Source organism: Eleutherodactylus coqui, chromosome 8, assembly GCF_035609145.1.
Source record: "Eleutherodactylus coqui strain aEleCoq1 chromosome 8, aEleCoq1.hap1, whole genome shotgun sequence".
Lineage (NCBI taxonomy): Eukaryota > Metazoa > Chordata > Amphibia > Anura > Eleutherodactylidae > Eleutherodactylus > Eleutherodactylus coqui.
In genome coordinates this window covers 122,077,334-122,087,823 of record NC_089844.1, presented here as the reverse complement: position 1 = coordinate 122,087,823, position 10,490 = coordinate 122,077,334, and the positions used below count along the sequence as shown (strand labels likewise).

The 10,490-nt window shown below is 43.4% G+C and overlaps 1 protein-coding gene across 2 annotated transcripts in view; it reads right to left on the bottom strand.

The window, feature by feature from the left end:
• Positions 1-3,264: 3,264 nt before the first annotated feature.
• Positions 3,265-10,490, bottom strand: part of PDPK1 (3-phosphoinositide dependent protein kinase 1) — a 57,496-nt gene continuing 50,270 nt past the window's right edge. For both annotated transcript variants that reach the window (XM_066576329.1, XM_066576330.1), the window contains 3 exons: positions 8,072-8,129; positions 7,004-7,156; positions 3,265-4,354 (listed from right to left, as the gene is read on the bottom strand). In XM_066576329.1, coding sequence (XP_066432426.1) covers positions 4,241-4,354; positions 7,004-7,156; positions 8,072-8,129 — 325 coding nt within the window. In that variant the 3' untranslated portion in view covers positions 3,265-4,240. The remainder of the gene's footprint in view (positions 4,355-7,003; positions 7,157-8,071; positions 8,130-10,490) is intronic.

The window sequence follows — 10,490 nt, the reverse complement described above, 5'->3', positions numbered from 1 at the left end:
ACAATGGAGCAAGAAGCATTGTCATTGGACAGTTGAGCAATAGTAGAACATTATAAGGAGTGACGAATCACACTACTCCATCTTCAAATCAGAAGGAGGTACTTGGGTGTCTGGAAGATGCCCTTGTGCAAACAGCTAAGTATGGCGGAGGTCCCATTAGTGTCCTAATCTGTTTGTTGTAGTAGCAAGAAGTATGAACACAGAGGTGTACCCTGACATCCTAGACAATAATGTGCTGTTGACAATGTGGTAATAGTCTGGGAATGGTCATGAATACTTCCAACAAGACAATGCGCCTCATCACCCGTCCAACACTTTTCACGTTGGTTTGAGGATATATGGATCTTCCATGACTGGACTGACCTCTGTGTGAACTCGCCAGACATTTGCAAGATGAATGGAGGGAAACACCAACTTAAGTGTACCAGATGTTAGTAGAAAGCATGCCATAGTTTATAGTGCTTATAATTAGTGACAGCTTCCCTTTAATACAATGAACGTCACCTCTCCAAAAATCCAAAACCTTACATCTGGAAATAAAGAAACAGACACCTTGTACACCTATAACCCTACATGCTTTTTATTACAAGACTAAATCGAGCATATGTGAAAAATTCCTCATTCAGTTACTACATCTAGGGGCACAAATATTTGGAAAGAAGAAAAGAAAAAAAAAATCATTAAATTATGAGAAATATGATTAAATCATTGACCAAATAGAAAATTTATATAATAAAGCCAGAAAAAAAAAAAAAAAAGTGTTGTAAAATATAGTTTACAATAATTATTCACATTCATGGCTGTACATCAATACATACAACAACGTGGCCCGGAACATGAATTCAATCCAAATAATTCATATATTAGAATTTAAATAACACAGACTGAACTAGAGGCCAACATTTAGCCAGCAAATAACCTTATACAAGAATAAAAATACAAAAAGTGAATATCCTATCATTGCATTATTTGTTTTCATCATTTTTTTCAGTTTTTTAAGCTTAGCCTGTACATCACAGTTACAGTCAGCTACAAACCAGAAAAAGGAGAGAAAAAAAAAAACAGAACTGCCACCAACCAGAAATGAAAGCCAACGTACTATTGAGGATTTTTTTTTTTTTTTTAACTTTTCATAACTCCTGTAACTAATTTCAGCAGTACTATAAACTCTGCCACCAATCAAGGTGTATTAGCAGACATCATGTTAAACCTAGACTGTGGTCGTTGTGAGCACCCCCCCCCCACCGGGCTTGTATACTAGCTGCGTCACAGAATATATATATAAAAAAAATATTATAATAGTTATCTATCTTTTTAAGGTCACTGTGCAAGTTGCATGTGCGTTCCTTTGAGCAGCATAGGCGTCAATGTTACCAGACGTAGTATTACAGAGCAGGGCGCTCCGGTTAGATCCTAAAAGTAGTCTAATAGCTACGCATCCAGCTGTGGATAATGTCAACATTAACCAGCGTTCGGATCGGGTCATCAGGACTTCATCAGGCTTCCTGCTGTTGTGCCAAATATCTTTCTGAGAACTGGAGAGACACCGGTGCGTTATTGTTAGAAGATTCGGCCCTTATTGTTAAGTGCTACCGAATGATGTGACAGAAGTCTATCTACCCAAAGACTAGTTAGAGGGCAGCCGTGTTGTAGGAATCATTGCTTAGGAACCATCACTATTATTATTAGGCAGGGATAAGGCCGAAAAGGGGGGACATATAGATAGAAGAAGCCTTAGGTTTTCATTGACTTATAGGATGAAAAGGCAGCGCAGCCGGCTGTGCTGTTGATCCATCATACAGATCAAATAAAACTGGTGTATGGTTACTTCTCGTCCCTCAATGGTCATCTGTACCAGTGGATTGTATTACAAAACAAAAGGCATCATTATGATCCATGCTCTGTGTCTGGTAAGCAATTCGGCTTTGTTTATTTGAAAGGAGATGAGCTGCAATACCAGACACGGCCCATAGACAACAGTGGTGCTGTTTCTGAAAAAAAAACAAGTGTTTTCTAGTGCTATACAACCCTTTTGTGGGGGTTAAACAGTGAGGGAAATACCAGATCCAATCCAGGTCCAGTGGTGCTAGCACCTCCACTTTTAGCCTGATCTTAACACTGGGTCATACGGTATGGCTCTCCTATTGTGGGCGACATTGTCCTAGAGGGTTTGCTGACTGGCTCATTTGAATAACTAAATTAGCCCCCTTCTCTGTCTGTGTGTCGACCGTGATAGAGAAGGGTGCTGGTTTAGTTATTCAAATGAGCCAAAGAGTAAGCCCCATGCAGTGCTGTCACTGACAATGAGTGCTCCATGCCATATGACCAGGTGATGGAACTGGGCTGGGAGTGAAGATGCAGGCACCACTGGCACTGGACTGGGTATTTCACTCTGTGAATAAACCCATTTACGATTTAAGAGAACCTGTCACCTCCCCAAACAGAACCATAAAATAAGTTATGGCGCTGTACCGCAAGGTGATGGGGAGGCGGGGTATCTTTTCAACTTCACTGCTCCCACCGGTGAAGGTTACATGCGGTCTTTAAATCGGACTCTTTTCAGATGGCCATGTGCACATCTCCCTTAGAAATCTATGGGGGTGCGTGTGCAAATTGGTCTGAAGAGTCAGATTTTAAGCCCACATGCAATCTTCACTGGCAGCGAATCGGCAAGTATAAAAATACATCCCTCTGCTCAGTCACCTCCTGGAATAGCACCATAACTTAGTGGATAGTGCTGTTCCGAGGCAACAAGTTCCCTTTGAAGACAATGTCAGGACTGAAGAATAATTCCAACTGTTCTCAGCAGGAGACAACGCAGCCTCGAATAGTCAAGTCACGCTATCTGCCCTTTTCTAGTATATAACACATCTGCCTAAACTGTATACAAGTGAGTGGTCTTCTCTATCCGTAACTTTTTGTGTTTTTTGCTTATTTACAGAAATGTTTTTGACCCCCTAAATAGACGTTATTCAGAAACTGATATTTAGGATGTGACAAGTACCGTAAAACCTTTCTGAGAATTAAGTCTGACTGGTCTGTTATCTTTGTGGCCCTATTAAAAAAAAAAAAACTGTGGCATAAAGAAAAAAAAAACAAAAAACACAACAAAAAAAAATATACATGTGTGTTGAAATAGCAGCAGGCAGATATTACATAAAGCCAATGAACAGACACAGCTCTATGGTAAAACAACTTTCTGTGGGTAATTGTAACTGTAGTCAGTAGAACAGTCTTTAGAATTCCTATACCCCCCCCCCCCCCCCCCCCCCCAAAAAAAAAGGTTGGCCTATTAAAATCCACAAAGTGCTTGTAATATATTCCATCGTGGTGACCAAGAAGAGCTCCTTTACATTGACCCTGAAGCAGGTAGGAGTTCTACAGCTATGACGCTTTACTGTACTTTCAGACTGTGAGGATAAAATCTGGGATATAGGATTTTTCTTCTTTACAATTTTATATCTATCTATATATATATGTATAAATAAAAATGTACGATGATATATTCAGTGCTACGGTCAACATACTTGTTTTTCCACCCTGCGGCCTTGCTTCTCATTATTTCTAAGTCTGTGTGATAGGTGCACAGTTCATGTACTAAGTAGAAGTACCACCTAAGACGAGAAGGTTTGGAAGCATGTGTTTATGACCTTATCGAATGCACTACGAACGGAAGTAAGACGATCCTTGCGCCGACGCTTATTGGCTGTCGAGTCAAGACTGCATGTTTCTTTCCTTATTGTACAGGTTTTAAAGCTCCCTGATCAGACTAGCTCATTGCCAAACCAAGAAACGAAAAAAAATAAGCAAGATGAAGGTCCCACAGACTACTGTATATGAGTATCTCAACATGTGCACAAGTACAATGATCTGTGTTTTCTACCAACTGTACGTTAAGCTGGCATAGCAAGGCCTACCCACTAGGTTGCAGAAGATATAGAGCTGGTGTGCACGAAAGCAAAAATCACCACAGCAACGATATGCATGTCGGAACTCAACAGAAGCACAGAGAAGAAGCAAGGTAAACCCTGGATTCCATTAATGTCCACGTTTTGTCTTCAGTACGTTTTTTTTTCTTTCTTCAAAATGTATATATTTCTGACGTATGCTTTTCTATGGAGAGATGGTGGCCTGGTGAGTGGAGAAGGGTTTCTCTTCTGTTCTGCTATTTAAAGCTCATCTGTTGAATCAGGGACTCTAGCAGCACGAGGGAAGCTTGCAAGACGTGGAAGAGACGATGCTATATGCTGCTGTTTTGGTGATTCTGGTATCTGTGCCGCCAAACTTCCTGGATTTTTTTGCACCACTTGTGGGCGTTTCCACTAGGGTCCATCAGGTAATATGTTCGGTTAGGCTGTAGAGGTAACGTGGACAAGTTAGAAACGGGAATGTGGGAGATTAATCAGACCAAATTTTATCCAAATACTTTACAAGGCGAGGAAGTTGGTCAAAAATCATATTGGCTCCATAGATATACACCGTACTCCTGCCATTAACAGGGTCACCCCATAACAGGACATTATTCACTTCTGCAACTTGCCACTGAGACAAACCAGAAAGTGTTGGACTTTCAAACTAGCATAAGGGAGTTATTAGTGAGAGGGGTTTTGGTTCACACATTGCCCCTCTACTCTAGGGATTTTATCACATATTTTAAAATGACCAACCCCCGCCGAGCTGCTATTCTTGACATATCCTGAGTGGTGGAACCCCCGCCAATCTGCTGAGGATAGGTCATCAATGGTAACAAATGATAAAACCCTTTAGGAAAGAATGGGAGCTAAAAACTACTGATGATGTGGGGGTCCATACCCACTGCTTCTCAGGATTGAAGAGAAGTCAGCAGGTAGACTCCCCACAAAAATGGCTTTGTGATCTAAAAGAAAAATATGCTACCCTGGAAGGACTTCCATGAATGCTACACTTAGAACTTAGGGTGAACCATGGACAGCTATCGCCATACAAATCTTTAAAGAAAAATACAGGCCGCCATTTACAGCAGCCTATATTAGGTCTAGGAAGCCGCACACTGCTCTCCCTGTCTTCTGCTTGTAAGAGCCGTCAGGGAGAAACCCTTCACTAATAATAATCTTTATTTGTATAGCGCCAACATATTCCGCAGCGCTTACATAGACAGGGGGAATACAGAAAGACAAAAGTACAAAACATTACAAAACCACGGTTACATAGTAATCAGTTGATGGAAACAATAGGGGTGAGGGTCCTGCTCCACAGAGCTTACATACTACAAGTAATGGGGTGATGCAGAAGGTAACGGGCTGGAGGTGTGCACGGTATGGCGAGCTGGAGAGTGAGGGATGCTATACACACAGACAATGGTCAGACCTTTAGCCGTGTGACGGCAGAAACGGTATGACTGCAGGAGCGGTTTATGATGGCTAGCAGGGATTGCAGTCAGTAGGTCAGGGAGCATGTTATCAGGCGGAGTACAGAGGGCTTTGTTTAGGGAATGCGGTATGCCTCCCTGAGTTTTTAGAGCACGCCTAAAGTTTTTCGAGTCCTGGATTGCCCGGGTAGCCATTGGTAATGCGTTCCAGAGGATCGGTGCTGCTCTGGAGAAGTCTTGGAGGCGGGAATGAGAAGTTCAAATTAGTGGGGTGCGCAGTCTAGTTTCGTTAGCAGAGCGGCGAGCCTGGGCTGGGCGATGGATTGAGATGAGAGGGGCAATATAGGGGGGGTGCTGCGCTATGGAGGGCTTTGTGGATGAAGGTAGCAAGCTTAAATTGAATTCTGTATTTAATGGGCAGCCAGTGCAGTGACCGGCACAGGGCAGAGGCGTCCGAGTAGTGGCTGGACAGGAAGAGGAGCCTGGCTGCCGCATTCAGGATGGATTGGAGAGGGGAGATTCTGGAGCAGGGAAGGCCAATCAGCAACGAGTTACAATAATCGAGCCGTGAGTGGATGAGGTCAACAATAAGCGTTTTTAGCGTGTCCACAGTGAGAAAAGCACGGATTCCTGCGACGTTCTTGAGGTGCAGCTGACATGTTCGGGTGAGAGATTAGATGTAGGGGGTAAATGATAGATCAGAGTCGAATATGACCCAAAGGCATCACTAGAGGCAAGGAGAGCAGCAACACATCTAGAACACACTGGAGATTCTGTAGTGCGAGTCAGTTCTATAACTAAAGGACAGAGGTTCGAAGTCGCTGATCGATCACTTGCTCCCTTAGATAGGACTCTAAGCATCGCTCATCTTTTATGCAGCATAAAAGATGAGAGATGAAGCTGATCACCCATCGTGCAGTTTAAACAGCGGCCGTTCAGTAACGAACGGACGCTGTGTTATCTCAATGGAGGGGGGCGGGGAAGCGAGAGGAGAGAAATCTCCTGCACTGCCCCGCCCCCCTGCTGGCCGCTCCGTGTGCGAGCCAGCTCTGCTAGCTCGTGTGCAGGAGCACGAGAGTGGGGAGACACAGGGACGAGTGTCGGGCATCTTTTGACCGACACTCGTCCTGTGTAAATGGGCCTTTACGTGGGACCAAATGTCACCATGTAGCCCTAGTCTTACCATACATGTTAAAAAGCTGTTGGCCAAACACTCGTTTAGCGGACATCTGTCTCCTGATCCCGCATACACACTAGGCCGAATAAAGAGTGCATGTGCTCTAAATGGCTAGCTGGAAGCACGTAGCTGCCTGCCATTTCTGATGGAGGCTTAGATCCACAAGAACAAAAAGGGTCAAGAAATTTGAACTCCCAACTGCCCTATCTTCTTCTGATAGAGGGAGAGTCCAGAGGTCCCATACAATGCAGATAGTAGGTCAGTTCCACCGAAATCAGCACATTAGTCCAATATGCATCTAATTTATGTGGCCAGCTTTAGACTCGAGAATCGCAAACTCCTCGGACTCAAGGAAGTACCGACAATAGGCATCACTTAGAGGAGTATTCAAGAAGAATACATTTTAGCATAAAATGAATCTGAAAGAAACCGTTTTTTTTACACAAACACATTATATTCACTCCCATATTTATACTCACAGTATGAACAAAAAAAGTTTTGAAATTCTTTGCCTCTGGGCGTAGCTCCTGTGACCATGGAATTTCTCCTTTCAGGACTTTATTTACTGGATCCACATAATATAGGTGTGGACCTTCTGTAAGAAGAAGCTGACGCCGACGAGCAAACAACCCCTGTGGGGAAAAAAAAAAGAAAGAAAAAACAAAATAGTCAGTTTGACCAAGAACTATATATCTCTCTCTCATAAATATGATAATTTTACAGACGAAAAGTTATTTTAAAAAGGTTTGTAGAGTTTTTTTTTGTTTTTTTTTTTTAACACCGGCCAGAGCAGAAATAATTAAACGGACTATAGATACCTGTACCTGTCATGGCTTCAGTTCCAGTATTGCCTCTCTGATCACCCAGTCTGGTCTGTTTGCAAGCTACAGAGTCTGAAGGCCCATTTACACGGGACGAGTGTTGGACAAACGATGCTCGTCCTCGTATATACTTGCTCCTATGCTGTTACACAGGAGCAAGTATCGCCGGATCGCTGACAGCTTGGCCAGCAGGGAAGTGAGGCGGCTGGATGCAAGTTCTCTCCCTGTTCCCTCCTCATCCCTCTCCATTTACTGTAATCAGCGGCCGATCAGTACTGAACGGCTGCTGTTTACACTGAACGACGGTCGTTTTGTTTTCAAGCATGCTGAAACTGAATGACTGGACGATTCTCATCCAGTCGTCCAGTCTCTAAATGCATTTACACGAGATGACGATCGTTCAAACCCTTGCAGGAGCACGGAGCTTTGAACTACCAACGATAATCTTCCCGTGTAAAAGGGCATTTAGTTTGTAAGAAGGACGTCAAAGAGTGCATCAAATCACAGACGCCAGTGGTGTGAACAGGGAGGCGGTGCTGGAGTCTGTTATTTTTCAACCGCTTTAATGAGGAAATGTCAATGCCAGCATCAAAATTGCTTCTTTTTGAAAAGAACAATCTGATGGATGGACTTCCAAACATGCTACTATAGCCAGTAGGGTACGTCTCTCAGGCCGACATAGGAAATCCTAGCTACCTGGAAATGAAGGAGATGAATACTACTCACCTTTCTTTTATCAACTGGACCCATTTTCAGTATTAAATTGTTCTCCACAAACTGGTGCCTGTAAGGATGATAAATATATTATTCTCAATGGCCTTATCAAAAAGATAAGTACTGTATACTGGACAAATGACATTAGACAGTAAAGCCTTACAGTCCTATTACATAGGTTGAATTCTTGGCCCGATGGAATAAGCGGCATGAATGTTGATTGGCGTTTATTTTTTGTCCAAGGGCCAAAAATCATCCTTATAGGCCGGCTGTACATCTCCCTGTTCACATGGGGAGATGTACTCGCCAATAGAGATGAGCGAGCATACTCGCTAAGGACAATTGCTTGATCAAGCATTGTCCTTAGCGAGTATCTCCCCGCTCGGAAGAAAAGGTTCGGCTGCCGGCACGGGTGAGAGGTGAGTTGCAGCAGTGAGCAGGGGGGAGAGAGGGAGAGAGAGATCTCCCCTCCAGCCGCTCCCCGCTGGCAGACGAATCTTTTCTTCTGAGCAGGCAGGTACTCGCTAAGGGCAATGCTTGAGCGAGTAATTGCCCTTAGCGAGTATGCTCGCTCATCTCTACTAGCCAAATAATGAGCATTTTTATGCTTGTTGAAAAACGATCTGCTGACGAACAAGTGTTTGCTCATTTGTTGGTTGATCTTTTTACACACCCGGATTGTCAAAGGAACATCTCTGCCCAATGTTCACACATTCTAGATAGCCGTCTGACAGCTATCACTCCTGCTCTTCACATAGACACTTGGCTATGCCAAGCATGTGTGTTCTGAATTGGTGAGAAAGTTAGTAGCTGATCTACTGTAAACAAAAGGACTGGACATTTGGATTCCAAAAGCTCCTTCATTAACTCCCCCGACAACTGCCGCCAGGAGAAAGTCAGGAGACCCCTATACACATTAGATGATTGACCAGTGCCATCAACCTACATCTATTGTGTTTGGCCACCCTCGGGGCCCTTTCACTCTAAACGATAATAGTTTAGATTCTCGTTGGATTGTGGAAATTTGAACAATACCATTCAGTGTAAATGCCGGCAGTAACTGAATGAAGAATGATAATTCTTTCGGCATTCAATTTCTATAGGCATAAAAATTAAACGACAATCAGCCTGTGTAAACAGGCAGTCATTGAAAGACAACCCGTTTACTGCGAACAGAGGTGTGCGGCCAGAACTATCTCTGACGCACGCCACCTCCATTCACCAAGTGATCCTCGCTCCTGTGTAAAATCAAAAATAAATTATCAAAATCATGCAACTCCTTCAAATTCTAAAATTTAGAGGGAACCTGCAGATCTTATAAGTTCCACATACTAAAGGTTATGGGCTCATAGAACAGGGAATACCGAGTCCAAGGATGGGACTTTCATACTTGGTCCATAACCCGGTGCTTGGTCCATTAGGCATACTTCCTTTCCTCATTGTGCGTATGTGTCTACACAATGTCCTCTCATTATGGACAATGTATGCGCTCAGGCTTGCAATGAAGAGATGGAGTCCACTCAATGGACCAAACAGCAAGATTGGGGGTGGACAGCGAGGGAACAGGGAGGCAGGAGAGTATGAAATTCATAATTTCCCTACAACTAAGGATGCTGGATGGCGCCAGAATTGCGTCAACAAGCTTAATCCATTTTTTGTAATATGGTCATCTTTACAATATTCAGATAAAAAAAACTTTTAAAAAAATAAAAATCTAACAAAAAATATATATTTTTAAGTGCGCATGTTTCCAAATGTCTTGGTGAGGTGGACTTTTAATGCAAACATTTTGGTAGAACGCCTCTGCGTTCTGCCGATTTGACTTAGGAGTGACCGGTGAGCTGGATTTCTGTTCGCTTTCCTTATGAAAGCCACATCCCTAGAATCAGCAAACTCTGTCATGGCAGGATCCCCTTAGACCGGTTTCACACGGGCAACAAAAATCGCACAATTTTCTCTCAATGCCACAGCTCTACAAATCGCATGTATGTGAAGCCCACGCTTTCCAATGGGTTCCTTCACAATTAGCAATGTTTTGTAGCCTGCTACACTGCAATTGAAAAAAACCCCCAAACAAACAAAAAAAACGTGGGTTGCTGAATATTGCCGCGATTTGCAAGGTTTTGTAGCCCATGTTTCCCTATTAACCCTTCCTTTGAGTTGCATTGCACGAAAATGCGGTTTTCGTGCGGTGCAATGCAACTTTTACAATAGGAAATCCTACCGTTTCCCTTAAAATAAGCCCTAGCTGCATGAAAGAAAAAACAAAAACAAATCACCTAAGATGCGCTGTCCGGCTCCACTGCAAGCCTACTCTGCATCTTCGGCACTTGTTTGAAGTCCTTTAGCAGAGCCTCCTGGTCAGGGCTTTGAAAAACCCAGCTCCCAGGAAGCGCTTGCTGTGATTGGCTCTCAACCGCCGCAGCTAAGC